Source organism: Patiria miniata, unplaced genomic scaffold (assembly GCF_015706575.1).
Source record: "Patiria miniata isolate m_02_andy unplaced genomic scaffold, ASM1570657v1 HiC_scaffold_24, whole genome shotgun sequence".
Lineage (NCBI taxonomy): Eukaryota > Metazoa > Echinodermata > Asteroidea > Valvatida > Asterinidae > Patiria > Patiria miniata.
Genome location: NW_024037063.1, coordinates 12,240,521 through 12,264,599, shown reverse-complemented (window position 1 = coordinate 12,264,599; position 24,079 = coordinate 12,240,521). Strand labels below are relative to the sequence as shown.

Sequence of the window (24,079 nt, the reverse complement as noted above, 5' to 3'; positions counted from 1 at the left end):
GCCCTTTCTCTCGACACTTGAAACACCTCAAGATACAAGGCTTGTGCGTTTTGGGAGACGACATGCCCTTACCCTCAATCTGACTCGACAACGACTTTACCAGCATGGCCACAGACTTCAGACTTTCTTCTAAAGTCAAAAACCTCTTCTCTGTTTCAGATTCATCAGCCCTCACCACCTTGCAATTGGCAGGCTCTCGGGCTAGTAACGTTTGCTGCTCGACCGTCTGACTCAAATCCTTATGGACACATGACTCTCGTTTCAGTGGACACGACCCACTGACGAGTTGTCCACTCTAGCTGAACTGTTGCCTTCCACCTCGACTGGTCGAGTTGCGAAACTTAACAGATCGCCATGTAGAGGTGTAGGGGTTACCGTCGTCATATCACCAACGAACGAATTGGTATTCGCCTTACCCTGTTCCACGCCACCCTCGGGGATAACCAACAGATCCTCATTTGGACCGTCTGCCTCCCTCGCAATAGGCATCGACTGTGCTCTGGGATAACCTCCCTCACCACTTTAGGGGCTAACTCAGGCACCACACCTGCGCCTGACACTCTCCCCGTTGCTCCAGAGACATACCCAGAAGTCTCTTTGGGCAACCGAAACTCAACATCGGAATCAACTCGATGGAGCACACGCCGGCTCACAGCTGGCGTGCCCATGTTTCCTCCCGTAGGGGAAACACCCGACTGCAACTCCATGGCAGCCTCCAATTTCTGCGCAATGAGTTCATTTTCCCACTGCAGAAATTGGGTTGCCATTTGCAGTTGTAGCACCAGGGCCTCTGCACTTAAGGCACCCACTGGATCCTTCGAGCCTTCGGTCATACTCAAAACCACCACTGATATCACCACAGAATTAATCACAACAAAATGTGATATTCAATTATTCAACAGAGAAATCAACTTAATCATTCACAATCATCCCACTTCTGACACCATTCGTGGCAGGAACCCCCGGGCCAACCCAAGTTTGTTAGGAAAAATCTGACTCCTAGTGGGGTGAAGATACCTCCATGAGATAGTCTTCCCAAACCAAGGCTCTTTCCTAGACGAGAGATCACTCAGAGCGACCTTCAAGGCTAAGGGTGCAGGTCCGTTTTGGTGGAAATCTACCGCCCGATTGTGAATGATAGTTAATAACCCTGTTAATTGCACAATAAACCTGTAACAGAGACATCTGAAACAGAATTGTCGGTAACCTCAATCAACAATGACCATAATTAATTCATCAATAATCATTAAATGTACAGTAATTTGAATTAATAGGCGTGGTTGCTCTATTATCTGGGTCCTTGAATTATTGGAGAGATGAGCCAAGTCTACTGCACGCAGCAGCAATGTAACAGCATCTGGAATGCACAACAATGCACCGCAATGTCACCAATACATCACAACGTCTACAATGCGCCCCAGCAACAGCAATGTACAACCCCACAGGCAATGTACAACAGCATAAACAATGTACAGTAGCACAAGCAATGCACACCTGCTACGCATCAACCATGCAGGCCAGTCAGCAACGTACAGCTATACACTCAGCCATACATGCCAGCGTAACGACTATGTACAATTTGCGCATAAGCATTCCCAAAAACGTAGAGCACAGGTAATTCACCTCTTGCTCGCTCGCTGTCCGCAACATCAACTCCCCGTCACGTGAGTAGTGCCCTCACGTGCACGGATACGCGCATACATGTACATGCACTAAACCTATAGCGCGCTATACCTATGGCACTTGGCTAACCAATCGCGTGCATGCAGCAACGCACGGAGCTCCTAAGCTCTGCCCAGTCACTAACACAAAGTGATTAAGCGTTAGTGCCATTATATGACGTCACAATTAACTTGGCTCTAAGCTTTACACATTTTCTGCCACTCTACAAATCATATCTCAGTTATTTCTGGTCCGTTTTTAAAAATTCTGACAGAATTACCTGAACTTTGAAGCTGTACAAAACATAGCTCTCTTACATTGAAAAAATGGTGTGTGGTCCCGTCTGCGCCCCGTTCTGTGGATGGGGCCGGGCTGGGGAGGCCGGGGCCGGCCGGGGATAATGGCTCATCACGTGGTCGCCTTATACTGTCGCGATCGGGCGTACGTGTCAGTACAGCACCACCATTGTTTTCTGTACAGTCGTGTAGCAATTCCAAATTATCTCTTGAGCGAAGAAGACTCTTGCCGTGAAAAATGTACAGTGCATGTATCAGCGCTCTATCCGTTTGGCTGAAATCCGATCTCATCTTTTTGGACAAACTGCATGGCACTTTACGGAGGATTCTTATTCCTCCATGCTGGCACCCGGCCGGGAAAATTGGAAATTTATTGCAGAACAGAATGTGGTGTGATTACAGCCGGCCACTGACAAAATTATAGGCATATAGGTTTGCTTTGGCATAGTGCGTTCGCTACCCGTACACGTATCAACAACGAATTTATTTTGAAATCCCAAACTTTACCGGCGTCAAAATCTACGATCCCCGCGGCCGGGCCGGCGGCACAAGTACATCCGGAATCTCCAGCTTGCCTTACATGCTAAAAACATAGCGTGCGTGAACGATGTTGCTGTAATAGACGTTTCTTATAATGGTTGGCCGTTAGTAACACACACAAAAGAATGTTCCACAATCTATAAATAAAATGCTGTGTAAACATTAAAACACTGAATAATCAATAGACACTACTAAAACGTCAAGTGATTTGCAAAAAGTTTTGCTGGAACTACGCTGTATCGGGAGTCCTGTTTCTTACGTCACTATTTTGCTATGTTTGGTTTGATGCCCCAAATGACGACTTTCACACAAATTGCACGTTCGGCCCGAAACAGAACCCGAAAAACAGCTCTCAACGTACCTTTTGTATTCATTTCATGACAGAAACAATAATCGTTTTTATTTCATCACATCTTAGGCTACATATACCCGACGGAGATGTCTTTAAGCATTCCACAACCTCTTTAAGCACACACCAGACTAATTTACTTTACAAAAGTATGTTATATCTTGGGTAGCGTTAAATAGGGAAATAACTGGAGCGGACTCACTGCATTTATCTGTCAAACTCGTTCATAGCGGGATGCCATCTTGGAACCCTCTTTTATTACGATTACGTAATACGACATAGTCATACGACATCTCCCCCTTTTCTAGATCAGAAATAAACTGGTTAAGAAAACACATTTACAATGCACAAGATTGAGTCTGAGTGTTCAATGTTAGAAAGAGTCTGCTATATGTTGTGTTCCAAATCAGCTCCTAGATTCCAATGTTCTTGGTTCAAGCAGATTTCTTGAATTAAATCAGAATGAATATGAATTCAGAGATGAGTGTGAGATAATGCAAGATTGATTGATTTAACAGAGTATGAGTGATTGAGTGATTGAGTGATTGAGTGGTGACAGTTAAGAGTTCTAGTCCATGATGTAATCCTGCTGCCATGCTGGTGGTTTCATCATTCGCTGAGACTGTCTCATTCCTTGTTGCTGAACATCTGGGTTTTGCTGGACTGGATCCTCCAGTTGGATCTCGAAGTATGGCTCAGGTGGTGGTTGTGGCATCCGGACAATATGCCGCCTGTTCCGACGATATTCTGCGCCATTTACTCTCACTATGTAAGAACGGTGTGTTTTTTTGCTTTACGTAGGACCTCTCCGACTGGACCAAGTTTTCTCTTTGTTCTGATCTTCACCCGGGCTCCTATCTCCAGTTGATCCAATGCCTTGGCACCATGTGTCTGGTTGAAGTAGACTTCTCCCTTGGACTTGGAAGCAGCGTCTGCTTGTTGCAACTTTGTCTTGTTGATTGTTTTCTGAAGGAGGTTCTTGGGCAACATCGGTAGGGTAGTGCGCATTCTAGTCCCAGACTTGCCGGACTGACACCATCAGACTTGCCGGACTGACACCAAGACTTGGAAGTGGGCTTGCGCGGTATGTCGTGAGAGCTCGTATGGGATTTGGTTGACGCAGGATACTCTTGGCCACGTGGACAGCTTTTTCGGCTTGCCCATTTGCTTGGCGATAGTGTGAACTCTCTTGCAAACTGTTGAAACTCTTCCAGGAATTGTGGGCCGTTATCTGATACAACAACTTCAGGGATCCCATATCGTGCAAAGGTAGTTTTCATGAAGTTGATGACTGTTAAGGCTGTTGTCTTCACGAGGTGATGAATCTCAAACCATCTCGAGTAGTAGTCAACGATCACCAAGTACACCTTCCCTTTCAGCTCTGCCGCAAGATCGCACGCGATTCGTTGCGATATTCGGGGTAAAGGTGTTGACACCTGGGGTTCCGCCTTAAGTGCTGGTTGCTTTTCTGTGTAAAACTTGCATTGTTGAATGTGCTGCGCGGTGTCAGTACCGATTTCAGGCCACCATATGGCTTGATTTGCACGGAGTCGGCTCTTGGTGACCCCCTGGTGACCCTCATGTCTACTTCAACTTCTGCTGCAAGATCATCACTGTCATCAGCTGTCAGGTCTGTATGCACTGGAGCTCTAGACAGGGTATCTGCAACGACTAGGGTCTTGCCTGGTGAGTTGACAGCAGTACAGTGGAAATTCATGAGGCGCATCGGTAAGCGCTGGCATCTCAGTGGTGCGTCACAGAGGTCCTTTGAATTGATCAAAGACACCAGTGGTTTGTGGTCGGTTTGTAGTGTCACGTGAAGTCCTCTGATGTAGACATAAAATCGCTCGCATGCCCATACGCTGGTCAACAACTCCTTCTCGATTGGGCATACTTCCTCTCAGCAGAAAACAGGGTACGGGAACAGTAAACGACTGGCTTCCATGTCTCATCTTCTGGCTGCTGTAGCAAGCATCCTTCCAGCCCATAGCTACTGGCGTCTGTGCTGACCATGGGTAGGTTTAGCGGGATCATAGAAGGCCAATGTGGGCGATCTAGTGAGGAGTGTCTCGAGTTGTCGGAATGCAGACTTCTGTTGTGCTCCCCACATCCATTCAACGTTAGATCGGTGATTTTTGGCTGCTACTGATGTTGCATTCGGGATGAAGCGGGACAACAAATTGACCATGCCCATGAGTCTCTTGACTTATGAAAATTTGCTGTGATCTTTGAAAAGGATCAGCACGTATACCATCCTTGTCTAGCAGTAGACCAAGAAAGGTAACCTCCTCTTGAGAAAACGTCGATTTCTCTTTGTTTAGCCGCAAGCCAGCCTTCGGTAGCATTTGTATGACACGATGCACACGAAGATCGTGCTCTGCCTGTGTTTGGCCGGTGATGAGAATATCATCCATGTAGACAACTACTCCATCCAGATTCACGAGAAGGTCACACATAATACGCTGATACAACTCAGGCGCAGATGTAATGCCGAAAGGAAAGCGTGTGAAACAGTAACGCTCAATTGGAGTTATGATGAAGGTTGTCAATTTATGACTGTCACTAGCAAGGGGTATCTGCCCAAACCCGTGCTTTGCATCCAGTAAGGAGAACACTTGTGCACCAACAATTTTTTCCCAGAACCTCTTCCAGGATGGGGATTACGTGTAAATTCATGTCATACGACAAAGCATATATTAAAGTGAAGAATAGGCCGAATTCGAACTCTGAATGCTACCAATTGGCAACACTTGAAACAATTTCGATGTGTATTGATGAATTTTCATCACCTATGTCTTAGAGAGGTTGATCAAACTATGAAATTGAATGATGAAAGACGAAACTGATTTTGTGGGGATGTATCAATTGCCTCTACTCAAGGCACCAAGCACCTTCTGTAAACATTTTTGAAAAATTGGTGGACAACAATTTGTGCCAAACAGTGGCGTAACTATGTTCCGGGGAATGGGGTGGGGGGAAGGAGATTACTAAAATCAAACTATTGCCCGGACACTAGGGGGCACTGTTCGTGAAACAGATCTTATGTATGGGTGAAACCATGTAAATAGGCCAAAAATCTATCCGCCCAGCTCATGATTACAAGTTGTACACTCAAATTCTTCTATATTACAGAGAGTCCTGAGAACCTTGGAATTGGGGAATTGAAGACATACGGCACTGACCCTCTGGCAATTTGGTTCGAACGTGGCTCTATTTAGCCATCTTGTGGAGGGATACATTTCCAAAATGGCTACCTTTTCAGTTTGGGAAACATCTTTCGTTTTAGGGGTGGTCTGGGTGAAAAATTTTATAAAAAGTTATAGGTAAACCCACCAACATAAATCGTTTCAAAAAGTTTTGAAAGTTTTGACATGAATTTAATCCATCCGTAAACTTGTGGGCTAACACAAAAACGTAATTAAACATAATTTTAACTGGTAAATTTATATCGGTGTCAGTTCGTGAAAACGAACTGGGCGCCAGAAATGCCGCACTGTGAATTCGTGAAAATGAAAATAACCCGGTTCGGTAAAATACGCGCGCGTGCCGCGCACTAACGCGCAACTAGGTGTCAGTACGTGGTGTCGGTGACGATAATAACCAACGTATTTTATGTTGTCCCCTCTTTCTCTTGCAAGGCATGGCACCTTGCAAAATTATTTTCTCAAAACTGTCTTCGGCAAGTGTGGCCAAAGTAAAAATGCTTGCTTGAATTGATCCTTTCACTGAGACAAATCTGCTTTCCTACTTGTTGAAGAAAGCATTCGTTGGTTTTGTGTTCAGTTCAGGAACTTCGTGGCATGCGTTTCTTACTCAGAGCGATATTATAAGGCTGTTGTAAAGACAAGTGAGTTGCGCTGGCGATCGCGATCTTTCCAAATTACAAGAACAATCCAAAATCCTCACTTACTCCCTCCACTTTGATATTAACATCTTGCAGATAATGTTGTGTTTTTTATGGATTCCTGAGATGAAATGCAAAGCTTAGGCTTAATTTAAATGAAAAACTTACGCACTGTTTACGCACTGTCACATCTCCATCCGACACATGAGGGTGCTATCAACTTTTCCAAAAATGACTGATTAAAAGAATGGACAGCGAAATAAAATAGCCTGTGCGCATTCCCATTCCTTAGACCACATGCTTACAAAGATAACCTGAAGTGTTTTGAACTTTCACTTAACTGGACTATGTGTGAAACGGCACTCGTATTTTTATGCTAATTTTAAATATGTATTCTGTCGGATTGAATGAACAATTTGCGAAATTGGATGGGAAAACCTTATTGCCAAGAACGAAAGGAAGCGTGCACAAAAGCGAAATTGAATGCAGTAATACCTACAAAGAACCGTAAGAACCCTTGAAATTATAAGTTGTTGTTAAACTTGCTCGAAAAAAACCTATACATTTCTAAATCATTCCCTAAATACCAACAATGATTTAAGTAAGATTTGAGGCTTTGCATGGTGGAGATACTAAATGAAAAAAGGTTTGCGGAGACACCATGTGCGATTAATTTCTCAACTAAGAGAATAGTTCTGAAAAGAACCAGAGGTATAAACTCGACGTTCCAGTCAGTATGCTCTGACCGTCTTCAGGAGAGTGCCTAAACTAGGCTCAAGGAACACAGAGCACATGGACTGCGAGGGGACTTTGACAAATTGGCCATTGTCAAACATTCCCACATTAATGACCACAAAGTTGATTGGGATGCGCCCGAACTCATCGCACGGATCCAGTTCTGGCATCCAAAACGCATACGGGAAGCCATTGAGATCCGCAAGCACAACACAGTTCCGCAAGACATTGGGTTTCACCTCAACGACATCTGGCTCCCACTCCTCCAGACTGATGGGTCTCCTATACCCTATGTCCTCAGCTACCACCTTAGACTGATGAGTCTCCTACACCCTAGGTCCTCCATCTACTGTGCCTGCAACCCTACTGTTCCACTTCAGTGGGCACCAAGCTTGTTCTAGGATCCCAACTACTTGCAATCCACAAATTCTTAGAGTTTAGGCACTCTCCTGAAGACGGTCAGAGCGTACTGACCGGAACGTTGAGTTGTATAAACTAATAATTTCTCAACTGAGAGAATGGTACTGAAAAGAACAAGAGGTATACTCTTGTTCTTTTCAGTACCATTCTCTTAGTTGAGAAATTATTCGCAAATGGTGTTTAATCCGCAAACCTTTCATTATTTAATAACGATGTAAACTTTACAGGTGAGGATTTTTGTACAACGGCCGCCGGGTCAAATGCACCATGCTTCCCCCTGAGTGAGACGCAGTATGAATACAACCGTTCTAATGGCCGGACCGACAAGGAAACCAAATATGATTATCGCGGTATGCTTATTATTAAACCAAATTACTTGTAAATCATTATCGTTGATTGTTTTAAAAATAATGACAACAAGTCCTTCAATGTAAATCATAATTGGATTTGACTTCCAAATTTAGATGCGTATGGGTAATAAATGAGGAAGTAGAAGACGTAGGATGTTCACAAAATTTGTGGCTGTTTAAAACTTTACTAAACATTCATGGTTTTGGTTATTTGGTACTTGGTTCTTCTCCAAAATACTCAGCAGGGGAGTTAAACAGGAGACCAGAAACACCATGGGCAAACACCTTCTAGTAGCGATAATTGTTACTGTGTTCTTTACGTCCCGTTCAAAGAACGAAGCAATAGTTGTTAAGTACCTTGCTTAAGGGCACCTTAAGTGTCCAGACCTGGGCTCGAACCAAAGTTTTGTTGCCTCTGAAACACCAGAGCATAAGTCCGGTGAAATGATCTTAATCACTAAGCCATGACTACATGCTGGAAAAAAATGCTGTTTTAAAAATTACGTCGACAGATTATTCTGAATATTCCATTTCACCAGATCTCTTCAAAGATCCTGGCTTACAAACTAGTGCTGACGATCTATTCCACGCAGCGGCTATAGGAAACACTACGAAAGTGCAAGAAATCATCAGCAAAACTCCTGGCTTGGTAATAGCTAAAACTGTGAAGCGATTATCAATAACGATTATTACATTGAATTATTAATTGTAGGGAACAATTGCTATGCCGTATTGTACTTCTGAACTAGGGTCTGAATTTTTGACCGTTTCGGTTATTTATATCATATATTTAGACCCAAAGATTATAAAGACAATTGTGCTGCCAACATAATTGCAAACCATAATCTTCAAGCAATTTTCATACTTCCAAGTTTATTTTATAGCTTTGAACAATAATTAAAAATCCTTTAAAAAGACAAATTGTCCAGGATAAGAAACGAATAAAGTATCATGAAATTGCCAAAATAACACTTTTGTAGGTCAAGTCCCAGAACAGAGAAGGACAGACTCCACTGCATGCAGCCGCCTATGGTGGTCACTTGGATACCGTTGTCGCCTTAGTTACCAATGGCGCCCCTTTGGAACAACAAGATAAGGGAGGATACACAGCTCTGACGTCTGCAGTAGACGGGTGAGCATTAGCAGTGGTTCATGGAATACCTCCGGCAAGATCAAAATACTTTTACAAAATACAAGATCAAATTTCTTTTTTCTATTTGACAGAAACGAACCACAAGTTATGAGGTGTCTTTTGGATGCTGGAAGCAAGGTGAATGTCTTGCTGAAAAATGCTTCCTCCCTTCTTCACATAGCTACTTTGAAGGGCAACCTGAAGTGCGTTGAAGAACTTCTGCTTAATAGTTGCGATGTCAATAGCAAGGTGGGTGAAAGACGTTTTTACAAATTGAGCAGGACCGTTCCGAGTATTTTGTAGGGCCGTCCTGAAAACGTACGTCTGTTTCCAGTTACCCGATCGACCCCATTTTAAACGACCTATTGTCAAGTTAATAAAAACAAAACAAGTTCAAACTTATTCATACAGGTTTCAAATAAAACTGTTTTTTTCATCTGGAATATGTTGGATTTAACCAGTTGAAACCAGTTGAACAAACCAGTTGTCAACAAGTAACTCTTAAGAAGTCAACAGGAACAAGTTGGCACCAGTTAAACAAATCAGTTACCAATTTATAATTGCTATGGAGTCAACAGGTACCAGGTTAAATTGATTGAAATAACCAGTTACAAACTTGTCATCTTATTGAGTCAACAGGTATCAATTGAAACCAGTTTAAAGAACCAGTTACCATATGGTCAACAATTACCAGTTGAAACCACTTGAAGAAACTGATTACCAACTTGTAGTCAACATGTACCAGTTACTAATTTGTAGTTGTTGAGAAAACAACAAGTACTTATTAAAAAAAAGAAACCAGTTAGGCCTACTAGAAGCTAATTTTTATGGACTCAGCAGTCACCAGTGAGTACCAGTTTTGGAGATACGGCGAGATTTAATTTAATGTTCATCCCAATATCCGTTTTGCGTAGGAAATCTCGCCAAGTACAATGCAAGGGCCATTAAAGCATGTCCAGCGGCGGGCAGGTCTACAATCCCGGCCAAAATGGTTGGGACACTTCCTGAGCCTGCCGCGGTCACCCACTCCCCCGGTCAATGTTGTTCTCTCCAGCTGATGGAGCACAAACCGCGCAATGAGAGACAACACTGAACGGGGGCCGGGGGGTTGGGGCCCAGCGAGATTGGCCAGGATTGTAGCTTATAAATGATTATAAATAAATGATTACAAATAAATGATAACAAATGCCTCTAGAAAAAGGACATACCACAAAAACATATGCATGGATAAAAAGCTAGATAGCAGGATAAAAGCATGTGTAACCTGGAAAAACGACTACAACTAAAATAAACTTGGGATCTTTGAAGGGACAAGTCGCGAGGACATTGAATTAATAGGGACAAGGGACACAAGTTCTAGATTTCGAACAAAAAGGACAAAAAGAATTTATTGACAAGAACTTTCAAAATGACCAGATAAAACCAAGACCACGAAAATCAAGAATAAGAGCAAAGACTAACCCCTAAAACCAACAACTTAAAGAAACATAAAGAAACTTAAACCCTAAAACCAAAACTTAAACCTAAAAACCAAAGACTCAAACGAACACGGTGTGTTATATAATGGATCTTTCAAGACACTTCTGGCAGAAGTCTGTTAACAAGATAAGAGAGTAAAGAATATAATAAGAAACAGTAAACAATGCAAACAAAGTCAAGCTACACTAGGTCTAAAGTAATATAAGCAATGCCGTGTGGACCTGCTATACAGTCTTGCCAAGAACACCAAAATCTCTCGTAAATATTTATTGAGCGAGATAAACAGTGGCCCCATATAAGAGAAATGATGGCTCTATCCCATTCAGAGACGCCTCTCCTATAGATTGGCTTGTGAATAAAGAATGTGCGTAAGAACAACACATTGAGTTATTCGATGGTGTGATATTGTGTGGTTCATTTCTTCAATTAAGACACATTAAGGGGTCTTAAAAATTGGATAGAAACAAGTGGGAGAAACCAATGGAAGTTTTGACCGTAGCCAAGTTTACCCAGGCAGTGGGGTGGGTTAGGTTTTACCTGAGGGCAATTGCGGGAATGCATTTTCGTCCCTTCGGGGACTCATCAGCCGCTAGATTCAAAGAATCCATAGGTATGGGTTAATGAGTTGAATGGAACTCACTTTGAGGAAAAGATTCCGTCTAAATTATCCGGTATTTGTGATTACAACTTCATTCGGATGGGATTTGTTCATCCAATAGTGAAATTAGGATATCAAGTGTGTTATCTTCGTTCTCAGTTGTGGAGGATTGGTTGTCTGCCGTATGGCTGAGTTTGGCTCTGACAAGTCTCTTCTTGATGTTCTCAGCTATCTCATAGGCAACTAGAGGAGGTTTAGGGAAAACTTCCTTCAAAGTTGGGTTGCTTGAGATAAGATGCCAGTGTCTGGAGAGAGCACGCTTGATGTCCATGTGTTTTACATGGGGGTTGTAAGTTGTGGTGAAGACGAGGGGAAGTCCTTTTTGGATTTTCACTTGTTCTGCGTGAATCATAGATTTCCTTTGTGAGAAATCGATGGATTGCTTGCACTTGTGAATATCGGCTTAATTGTAGCCTCTCTTCAGTAGTTTTTCTTCGAAACTTTGTACTTTTTGTAAGAAGTCATCCTCATTGTTTGTGTTTCTGGCATATTGTAGGATTTCTCCTTTGATAAAACCGTGGAACACATGGTTTGGATGGAATGATGTTCTTTCCAAGTACTGATATGTTTCCGTAGGTTTCGTGAACACTCGTGTGTCTAGGGTACCCGTGGAGAGGAAACGCGGGCCTTTAAAAATGGTAAGGTCCAGGTATGTGATGGAAGTTTCAGATGCCTCAAATGTGAATTTGAGGGTGGGATGCAATTGATTCAACTGGTGAACAAATTGGGTGAAAAATTCGAGTTGGCCGTTGTAGACGATAAGTATATCATCTGTAAATCTTGCCCAGAACAGGATTCTGTCTGTGAGGGCTGAGATTTGTAACTCAAAATCATGTAACGTAATGTCACAAATTTCTGGACTGGCCACAGATCCCATTGCACATCCTATTTTTTGTCGGAAGAATTTTCCTCCGAACTGGAAATAGTTGCGGCCCAGAACGAGTTCCAGGAGAGTGCGGATGTGTTTTGAAGGGGGTTTGGTTATGGCGTAGTTGTGGTTGGTTTTTTCGTAGGCTTTGCATACTGATTCAATGGCTTCTGCCTGGTGAATGTTGGTATACATGAAAACTACATCGATGCTTGCAAGGAGTGAGTTTTGTGGGAAGGTTTCCTTTTCTAGTTTCCGCAAAATGTCTGTGGTGTCACGGACATAAGTGGGTTGGGCGGATACTTTTGGAAGGAGAAAATAATCCACATACTCGGATATCTTGGCTGTTGGACTCGTGCAACCGCTGATGATGGGTCTACCGACAAAAGACTCACCCGGTGGGGGAGTCTTGTGTATTTTTGGAAGAAAATACATGGTAGGGCAGTTCGTGGGTTGTTCAAGTGGGTCAAGATAGGCAAAGGTATGTTTGTCGATGTGTTTGTTTCTTATCATGTCGGTGAGGGCGCTGTGTACCTTGAGTGCGGTTTCGTGAGTCAAATCCCTGTCCACTTTTTCATAGTCATGATGCAAATGCCTCGGCCTTTGTCGTAAGGCTTGATAACAACAGATGGGTTGTTTTTGAGTTTGCGTATTGCTGATAATTCAGCTTGGGACATGTTTGTCTGAGGTTTTCTCAGTCTGACATGGGCGAGTTCCATCTTGATAGCTTCCAAATAATTCTCAAGTGTGGGGTTTTGAGTGGATTTGGGTTGCCAGGTTGATGGAGGTTTGAAGGGCCTCTTCTTTAGAACTTTTTTGTGCATCAAGAATGCAATTATTATTCGTCTTTGATATTTGTTTATATCTTGGATAAGTGAGAGACGGGTTGGTTTAGCCGGGGTGGGAACAAAGTTTAAACCTTTGCCTAAAGCTATTTTCTCGGTAGGTGAGAGTGATAGCTTTGAGAGGTTGGTTATGAATTGTTCATTTTGGTTGGCTATTTTTTTTCGTTGGTTAGCTTGGGACAGCTGTTGGAGATTTGAACATGAATGGGCAAATCGTTTGGCTTTATGTTTTAATTTTCCTTTTTTTTGTGGAATGAACTAATGTTTCTCCTAGTCATGGTTATTTAATAATAATAATTGTTGTGGTAATTATTATAATAAATAAAGAGTAAACACATTGATCAATCTCTTTTGGAAGCTGTGGTGGCTCTGAAAAGAGCCGTTTGTGTTTAGTGGAGACCGGGGGTGGTTTAGCGGCGCTGCTTGGTTGGCTGCTTGGTAGACCGCTCACGCAGGAAGTGGGCGCGCAGTTTCTTGGCTATGTTGATGTTCCCCTTGGTCAGGAGATGGCCCTTGATCTGGTCCAGGGCCTCGAGGTTCTGTCTTTCGAAAGAACGGTAGTTTTGCTCCTTCCAGTCCTGTAGTTGCCGTAGGCTGAGTCTTGCTCGCCCGAGTGCAGCTGACATGGCTACCTCCTTCCACACGTTCGCCAAATTCGATTGAATTCGATGGCCTTTGGGTGGAGTAGGTACTGGAACTTGGCTCAGGAGGTACTTCGGTGGGTTCTTGTTTCTGACTGCGTTCTCCAGCAAGTTGATTTGTTTGTTCATGGAGACTCGCTTTGAAACCATTTGTTGGAGAGGTACCGCTAGATTTCGGACAAATTTGTAGTCCTCGTGTTCTAGTCGGTGGTCTCTACTGGTCTGTTGCTTGTCTCTTGTTCTGGGTGCCGGTTTATCCTTACTTTTTGTGTCTCCTAATGAGATCTGACTTATTGAAGTTTGCACTTCATGGGCCAGACGACTATTGAAGAGAGATTTTTGACTGTTATCAGACGAGTCTGAGTCAGACAAATCAGTTTCAGGAATAACCTGCGCACATGGGAACGGCGAACTTGGAGGGCTTGAGTCTTGGTTTGACATGATGTCGGAACAGTTAACTTGCACAGGTCCAAACAGATATGGATTAACTAAATGAAACAGGTGGCTAAATACAAAATAAAGGAAAAGCAAGTCTACAGTAAATTATCAGCTTGGACAAGTCTAACTAATGAATAAACATGGCAAACTAATCAGTAAGAAGTCTGTGGGAAAACCACTCCTCTTGGCTTTATACATGTACAATAAAACAATAAAGATAATGAAGAAAACACCATCCAAAATACTGAAATCAGATGTCTAAAGAAAAAGAATCAAATCAACAATTAATCTAATAATCAAAATGCAATGCAATGCATCTTCATGTATCAACCACTGAAGTAAAATAAGTCAAGAAATCCATGCAGAAATAAAACACAGAAAACCAAGTCAACAATCAACCTTCTTGTGACAACATAATTTTCCTACAAAATCCCCAAACTCCAACTATCAGGATCCATCAAATTAAAAAGAAGCAAAAATTCTCCAAGTCACTAAACTCAACTGGTAACTTAGAATCACAAAAGGCTGCTCATGAACTTTATAAATTGTCAAAACTCTGAACAATGCTAAGACTTTTCAAAACTTCTAACATCTTAATAATACACTTAATGAGAAAATACAAAGAAGAACATATCAAAACTCACCAATAACTCGAGCAGATAAACACTCACACAGGGCAAAGCGCACCCAAGAAAATCAAGGGGGAAAGAGAGGAACTATAATGCACAGTCCTCTCTCTACTGCCGCTGGTCTGCTACTGACCATGAGGGGTCTGTGGTCTTACAGGGTGGCAGGGCACATAATCTTGGGACAGGGGGAAGTAGGAAAGCTAATAAAAAACGCTGGATTTGCTCAGGGGGCTACTCCTATACTAAAGCATACAAAAATACATTGAAAGAAAAAGTTAAATTTGGCCCTGCCACACACGCAATAATATCCAAGTTTCTTTACCATGTATTTTTGGATATTAATATCTTGGCCAATTTATGTTAGTGCGCTCCCTCCCGGGTCGGACCGGCTTTGTAAAGCTAATTATAACTGACTGAAATAAAGGGAGCAGGAGCCCAAAGCTTTGTTTCGCAAAGGCCACAAACATGAAAAGCTGCTTTCTAAAACATACACAGCTGTTTTTGGAAACATTGGAAATATAATGACTCCATCGGGCTGTCATACCTGTAGGTGAGATGAATACAAAACAAAACACACGGATATTCCACCTTATATTAAGAAATAAGCTATTTACGAAGTATTTGTTATACCTACAGGAAGTTTGTGGAAATACACCGCTGTTCATATCAATAATTAAAGAGTGGAAGCCAATAATTCAGCTGTTGGTGGGACATCCGCAGGTGGACCGCACCTCGAAGGACGTAAATCAGATGAACTGTCTACATTTTGCAGCCTATCATGGAAACAACTTGTTAGTACATTAAGCTAATTGTTTTATTCTGGTGCAATTTATTTCATTTTGGGGATCGTATTTCGTTTATAATTTTCCTTTCTCTTGCTGCATATACGTTCCAATTTTCCCGAGTAAAGCCGTTCATATTTAGCGGTAAAAACATTCAATTTGAATATGAATTTCACACAAATTTGTTGAAATTAGTTTTTTTCTTTTATCGTTCAATTTTAAAGTTTTGTCACCTTTTTAAGCACCAGGCCATTCGTTTAGATTATAAAGTTGGATATTGGAATCCAGTTATATTTAAGCACACCTTTTGAACACCTTCGGAAATAAAAAAAAAAAAATTCTGAAGTTCACATCGAGTAGTGTTTTGTAATTGAATGGTATTGAAAACAAACGGTACGCAAACTATGGAAAATGTGAAATACACCCGTAACAAACACATTAATTGAAAATGAAATACAGTTTACACACAAAAACCCGAGACACTAACGACACTTTCAGCGTTGATAGTTTTTCTCATTGTAGTGCAACGGAGCGGATTCTAGAGGTCGCACCAGAACTAGTAAATTCTACGACTGGTCCTGGACATACAGCACTGCACTTGGCCGCATTAAAGGGCCATACGGACGTAGTGCTGACACTCATTAAACAGGTGAGGGTGGTACTACACGGCTTCCGCTCAGGTCTATCAAATAATCACAAAAATTAGGTCCTTTTCAGCTTTCCCCACTGATTTCCCTCAACTGTTTTACATTATACCTTTGGCCTTGTGATTGGCAATCTGTATAATACCGTAGACGCAGAAAACAAGCAGGCTGTTCAGATTAAGCCATTAAATCCCGTGAACGCAAAACATCATTCTTTCAGAAATCAACTCTTCATGTCCAAATCTGCACTCCTAGCGATTCGGGTAGAATGCTTTATAACTAGATAGCGTCTGAATTATCTAATTATCGCTCATTCATGTTTTTCTATTCTCAGGAAAGGTGTGAGAAAAACTTCAAAGCCGTCCCAGGTTTTGCGGCACTGCATCTTGCCGTGGACAAGAAACATGTCACGTGCGTTAAGGCTCTGCTAGAAAACGGCGCTGATGTTAACGTCCAGGACAAAGATCACAACACCTGTCTTCATCTTGTCATGATGAGCATGCATAAGAAGAAAACAGCTATGAACGTTGTGCCTTTTAGAGATGTAAGTGCCGTTCCTTAACAGAAGCAACTTTAGAGATGAACCGAAATAATTATTTCTTGGACATAAGAATGTTGATTTTTCAACTCTATAATATTGGTCGACTCCCTGTGGTAATTGACAATATAGCCGAGAGACCTAGCCTTTTTTATGATTTAGTTATTATTTTTAATCTCCTTTGGCAGGGCGAACCTTCCTTTACAACGGAGAAAGACATTTTTTGTCTGCTGATTGAGCGGACGGGAGTGGATCTGACATTGAAAAACGACAAAGGCTTCGACTGTTTGCACTTTGCAACATTAAAAGAAAATATCTTGTATGTACGCCATTTTAATGACAATGTATCCTCTTCTTTCGTCATCTGTATTGTAATTGCATGCATGAACTTAAATTTGATACCGGACAGTGAGGGCTAGTTCACTGTTTAAATAGTAAACCCCGAAACTTGTCGGTCAATGAAAACGCAATGAAAAGCACAACTTATAATTATATGAAAATTAAAACGCTTCACTTACAATGAAAATGCATCACTTACATACAATTAAGGAAGTTCTATTGAAACCATAGGCTTCACCGTGACCCTCTTGGACAAAATGGCAATTTGAATTTCTCTGCTAGTGACATTGTATTGGGCTCAAACCCCCAAAGCATACCCAGACCTACCTAACATACCTATTGCAGACATTCCTTTGTCTTCGTGTCACTGTAGTTAAGAAATACTGGAGAAAAACTTATTTTACTCGCAATGTAACTACTCTTTCAACCCATTGTTTTATCATGATTTCCCTGAGTGTTCCTTTTCATTTTGCGACGGATAACCCTAACCTCCAAATGCCTCTTAACATGTTGTAGACCTGGTTTAGCCCTAAGACGTCTCGCACAACCTGCATCGTGTGGACGTGTTTCGTTTTTAGGTACCAGATTTGCTTAGTGATGCGTTTTCATTGATCGTCAGTATATATAGGCCTAAGTGATGCGTCTTCAATGTGAGTGAAGCGTTTGCATTGTTTTCGTTAAGATTTTTTTCTCTTAGCTTTTACCAATTTCAGCTTTTTTTCGTTAAGATTTTTTAACTGTTTCCAATTTCAATTTCGAACAGCTGTTGTGTTTGTCAAGAGTGTTTTCCTTGTTATTTAAGTTGTTAAAGCACACAGCCGTTAATAGTTTTCCTTTAGTTTTCTCTTTCCTCTTCCACATTTCCCAATAGGTTTTTGTACACGTTTTCATTCTACCAACCACTTTGGGAAGTTTTTAATATACGATACATTAAAGTTACCTTTGCATAGTCTATCGTCTGAATCTGAAGAAAAGGGTTGTTATCGTGACGTCATCGGGGTCACATGACATCCATTGTAAGGTTAATTTCTTACAGTTTTTGTGTCGCCTGAACGAAGTTTTTTGGAGACAATAACCAGTGCTAAATTATGTATCACCATATGTCCGTACAGAACTGTCGGAATTGCATTCATTTCTTAAACATTCCCATGAATTCCACAAAACTTGAACACAAGGATAATTGATTAGCAAAGTTAAAGTTGGGAAAGTTTTGGGGAAAGTTTACAACATTGTACATGTTTTTATGGATTATGATGAAACTTACATGCACTGACCCTCGGGTGGAAGACACAATTCTTCATCGGATTACTGAGGTCAAAGGTCATGTAGGGGTCATTAGAGGTCATTGTTCACATAAGCTTCAAATGTTTCTTTGTTTACAGAATTTGATAGATTTTAATGTCACTTGGATGGAGTCATCAATGGGTCATCATTAATCCAGGGGTCATTAGAGATCGTCTAAAAATGCACAAAATGTTCACTTTTTTTAAGAACATAAAACATATGGGGATCGACCGCGTAAAGGCAACAGATGCGATGCGCGGATCATTAATATAAAACTATTGGACCGGTTGATCTCAAACGTGTTAGGTATACAGGGTGCCGCCCTCTCAACCCCCCGGAAACTCTGTTTAAAGAAAAATGATACAAAGATCGCCCGATTCGATAAAGTATTTTTTGTTCTAGAGCATATTATTTTTTTGTGTGAAACAAAGTCGTGATTCATTTTGTCCCGATGAATTACTAAACCGCGCCCGCGAATTTGACTTAATTTGATAGAGGGATGAATTGTAATGTAATAATACCAACATGAAAGATGTGTGCTTCGCAAAATAGGCTCTGCAGCAAAAACTACAGAAACAAATCTAGAGATCTTGGTATTATATTTCTTCTAAAAGATTTTCATCTATTGGTACAGGTGGTTTGAGTGGAAGTATGCTGTTCCGTTTTTGTAGGGGCCATCCTGTATAGACAGGAAAATGTTATAAATAAAAGTAATATGACGTCATTATGACGTTATCGTGTGTTACGTAAGAGTGACTAAAATATATAGGCCTAATAATATATATCTTGAGATCGGTCTAGCTGTTTGGCATCACACGTTACATGTTCATATCCAGAGCCATTCTTAATTACGTAATTCTCTTGTAATGACGTAATGAATATTTAATGAGGAAACCATATCTCATAAGGTATGATTCCCGGTCTTTACACATTGCATTATATTGGTCTTAAAATGTGCCTCCTGGGATGTCAAGATCATGGGATCATTCGCGCATAACCGGAAGCATTAATTTTACTTACCTAATATCACCCTATTTAGCCGTCAATTTAGCCAATCAATTTCAATGATCAAAGAAAGAAAACTTGGTTTCATTGCCCGGCAAAAACGAATATTACATTTGATGTTTACTTGATGAAAAATCTAGGTACGTTTAGACCACTAAAGAATGATTCAGGCATGCCAAACAAGACATTAAGTCAAGCGATACTAATTGTTCACTGCTGGTGGTAAGCATTCATCTGGTGCTGAACTGCTCAAAGGAGATAAAATCTTGAGATAAGAGAGAAAAAAAAGCCTCGTTCAGTCTTGATGAAAACCCCCACTTACGGCCTAATATTCCGTTTTTCTTTAAAAAAAAAAACATTCACGGCGTGCCAAAATTTAACAGTCTTCCTTTCATCGGATTGACTTCAATCTTGGTACAAACCAACAAGACTACAAAGCAAAAATGTGTATTGACAAGTGTTATCAAGATGACGTCGTCGTATGACATCGTTCAGGGAAACCATACCAACGTTAAAGCAACAAACAAAACATACTAAATTAATTTCTGTTTTTTTACAATTTGTTTGGCAAATTGTGAGTAAGGCGTAAAATATTTCTGAAATGTATTTAACTGCGAAAAAGCCCTTTGTTCTGTTGCAAACAGACATAATATCTCTAGTTTTTGGCTGTTTCGGCAACCAGCCGAAACAGCCTTTGTTTTCGTTAATTTTTTTGTTTTTGTTTTTGTTTTTGTTTCTTCTTTTTCAGCCATTCCTCATAGCATTTGTACATGTTTTTACAGTGGAAGGCACTTGGCACACACTTAGACCAGCATCTGAAGTTGTGTGCCGAACATTGACGTCATCATGACGTCATCACGAGTCACGTGACGTCACATAATATGCGATTTTTCTGTTGTGACCATTTTCTACCAGAATTCGACTAGATCTGACAGATTGGGCTATATCTCCAGAACTACAGGTCCGATTGGGTTGAAAGTTGGTATGTATCTAGACCGGGATGTCTTATAGATGAAAATTAACTAAACGTCATGATGACGTCATCATGTGACATATGACGTCATATAAAAAAACCCATATTTTGAAGGCCTGCAAGTCCGATTGGGTTGAAACTTTGTATGTACCTATGCCGGGATGTGTTATAGATGAAAGTTGAAGTGACGTCATGATGACGTCATCACGTGACATGTGACGTCATAATTCAAAGCCCTATAAGAATGTAATCACATATTATATGCTACCATTTATAAATCATTTATAAACAGAACTACACATCCTTCCTTGATGGAACTTATACTGGAAACTTTACATGTCACACGTCACAAAAAATTACCGAAACAGCCCTGTGTTTGTCCACAAACATAAATCTAGTTCTTACTTCTTTTTGTCGCCTAAATCCCATAGACTTTGTACACGTTTCTTTCTCAGTGCCAGTTTTAATAATAATAATATTGATAATACTGGACAATTATAAAGCGCAAACATATCCACCGTGAGGTGTTCAAGGCGCTATACATAATTGTATACAAGCAAAACAGCAGCAAAAATAAGTAAACAAAATCAATATGAATCAATAAACAAACTAAACAAATTAAGGTAAGCAACGGAAGAGCAGAAAAACAAATTAAACATAAATGCAAGGGATTAATTGAAAGCTAACGACATGAGGTGAGTTTGAGAGCTGTTTTGAAGGACTGGATGGTTTCTGAGGTTTTCATGTGAATAGGTAGCCGATTCCACAGACGAGGTGCTGCTACAGAGAATGACCTGTCTCCGCAAATGCGGTGTCATTTTGGCTCATGTAGTAGATGCTTGTTACTGGATCGGAGAGTGCGGAAGGGTAAATGGCAAAGCCCCGGGGCTTTGCCATTTAGAGCTTTGTAAACCAACAACATCATTTTATAGATTATCCGAGAGAAGTCTGGTAACCAGTGTAGATTGTTCAAAATTTGGGTGATGTGGGAGGATTTTCTGGTTAATGTGACCACACGTGCAGCAGTGTTCTGAATACGTTGGAGCCTGGTGAGTTGTTCTTGCGGAAGACCAAACAAAAGGGAATTCCCCATGTCTAGCCTCGACGTAACAAAACAATGTATGATTTGTTCAGTTGAGTTGCGGTTGAGATATTTTCTGATTTTGCTGATGTTGCGAATATGAAATGAAGCTGAAACGAGCAATATTGGAGATTTGACTTTTGTGTGACAATGAAAAATCAAAAATAACACCCATATTACGGGCTTGGCTAACTGGAGTGATATGAGAATATACTAATGAAGGGAATATTGACTTTTAAAAGTAGTTGTGGGAGCCTATCATCATAAATTCTGTTTTATCATCATTTAACTTCAAGAAATTATCTTGCATCCACTGGTGAATTTCACAAATTCTTGTCTCTATTTGAGAGATGCTAGAATCGGCTTGTTATTGAGAGGGTTTAAAAGTCAGATATAATTGTTTGTCATCAGCATACATATGATAATGTAATTTGTGGCGCAAGATGATTTCTGTCAGCGGATAAATGTACAAAGTGAACCATTGAAGGCCTAGAACAGAGCCTTGTGGTACAGAGAAATCGACAGAGACGGAATTAGAAGTAGCGTTACCTACACGCACAAACTGCTGCCTGCTCTCAAGATAAGACTGGCACCACTGAAGAGCTAAACCCCGCAGGCCAACAATATCATGGAGTCTAGACGGCAGTATGGTGTGGTCCAGTGTCGAAAGCTGCACTTAAATCAAGGAGGACAAGAGCAGTGATCTTTTGCTGATCTAATGCATTCAAGAGATCATTTTGAACACTCAACAGGGCAGTCTCAGTGCTGTTATTAGGCCTATAAGCAGATTGAAAAGTATCCAAGAGATCATTGTTCCGCATCAGAGCAGACAATCTTGAGGACGCAATTCTTTCGATTGTCTTTATTTTACAAAAAAATGATGGAGACTGGTCTGTAGTTCTTGAACACGTCCTTGTCTAAGCCAGCTTTATTCAACAGAGGACGAACACAAGAAACCTTAAGAGACTCGGGAAAGGTACCAGTGGTGAAGGACTTATTTACTATATCGGTGATAAAGGGAACAATTTCATCAATACAATCCTTTAACAGACTAGGATGAATATGGTCGAGCTCACAAAATTTGGATGGGGAATTCAAAACTAACTTTTTAACTTCAGTCTCGCTGGCAGACTGAAAAACAGCAAGACGTGCCTCGTGCGAATAACACAAAGGATCATTACTAAGTTGTGGTGCGTATGCTAAGAATTTTGTTGACGAAATATTCAGAAAAGTGTGTCGCTAGAGTGGCTTCAGATTCAGAAGATGGTAAAATGGGCTTTTTACTCTTAATCAATAATTTATTGACAATGCAAAACTGTTTTCTCTGATCTCCTGAGCGCTCATTGATTTGAGAAGAATAAAAAGCAGTTTTTGCTTTACTGATTGACTCAGTCACAATGCGTCTCTCAATACTGTAATTCTGCCTGTGGATTTCGAGCTTGGAACGACGCCATCTTCGTTCAAGTTGTCGTCGAGTGCATCTGGCAGCACGAATGTCCTCATTGAACCACGGTTTGTCTGTTCGTACTCGAACACGTCGGGTGCGAAGGGGGCAGGCTTGTCCAGCAAACCTCCAAGTGCTGACTGATATTTACCAACACAGGAATCGAGGTCGACACTCTCGAGGTTGATTTGAGTAAATGCCGATGCCACGTCATGACGAAAGTCTTCGATGTTAATCGACTTCAATCGACGGGTGGATATCACTGTGGTGGGAGAAGCTGGTTGATTAAGTTGAAGTTTAGCCACAATAGCAAAGTGGTCAGAGAGACCCGGATGAAGGTGAAGGTCCAGAATTAGTGAAACATTTTCACGCGTGATCAGCAGATCTAAGCAGTGTCCATGGCGATGAGTTGGCTCAGTGATATGTTGAACTAGACCGTATGACATGATGAGGGTGTTGAACCGATCGGCAGCAGAATCTTGAGGGTTGTCACCATGAATGTTGAAATCACCTGTAATTATGATAATTAATTAGAAGTCCGACCCTTCCTCCTTTTTTTGTGAGGTCTTGGGACGTGTTTAAAAGTGTAACCAGCTGGTGTTAACTCAACAACTGTCATATCATCCCCAGATTTCAACCAAGTTTCGGAGAACAAATTCCACAAAGTCAGTAGCTTTATTTCGGATGGACTGGACATTCAGAGAAGAGACCTGTAGGTTTGATTCGATGTGGGCGCCATGTTTCTCAGATTTGGCAAACAGACTCCACTTTTCTCAGTGGAAAGTTGCTTCCGCCGTTCAACTGAGCACACCTGTATTTTTCGTTGTTTCCTTCTGCCACCACGAACACCTCAATGGGTAGGGGGTCGCCTATTTACCCTTAGATGTACCAGATTTTTCCATAAATCAAGAGGTAAAGCACCTATTTGGGTGTTTTTGCCACTGAGTAGTTGGGATATGTCATATTGGTGAGCAAATTCAGTTTGGTTGGGTTGAATTTCTCTGTGCGCATGGTTGACATCCCGATCAGGACCGGGACTCAATATTAAAGGTGGCCGATGTATTGCAATAATAGTAGGTAACTCTGATCTTCAAGTAACCCTT

At 41.2% G+C, this 24,079-nt stretch overlaps 1 protein-coding gene across 1 annotated transcript; it reads left to right on the top strand.

Moving 5' to 3' along the window:
* The first annotated feature begins 5,204 nt into the window (after positions 1-5,204).
* On the top strand, positions 5,205-9,332 carry LOC119732288 (ankyrin repeat domain-containing protein 49-like). Its single transcript, XM_038205748.1, has 4 exons — positions 5,205-5,331; positions 8,074-8,196; positions 8,736-8,845; positions 9,177-9,332. Exons 1-4 carry the CDS (start codon positions 5,205-5,207, stop codon positions 9,330-9,332), a joined length of 516 nt encoding a protein of 171 aa, XP_038061676.1.
* The last annotated feature ends 14,747 nt before the right edge of the window (positions 9,333-24,079 follow it).

Excerpts from the sequence above, each read along its gene's own strand:
- LOC119732288 (XM_038205748.1), top strand. The coding sequence starts at position 5,205 with ATGCACACGAAGATCGTGCTCTGCCTGTGTTTGGCCGGTGATGAGAAT. Across the intron at positions 5,332-8,073 it reads GATACAACTCAGGCGCAGAT|GTGAGGATTTTTGTACAACG; the intron begins GTAATGCCGAAA and ends TAAACTTTACAG. Across the intron at positions 8,197-8,735 it reads AACCAAATATGATTATCGCG|ATCTCTTCAAAGATCCTGGC; the intron begins GTATGCTTATTA and ends CCATTTCACCAG.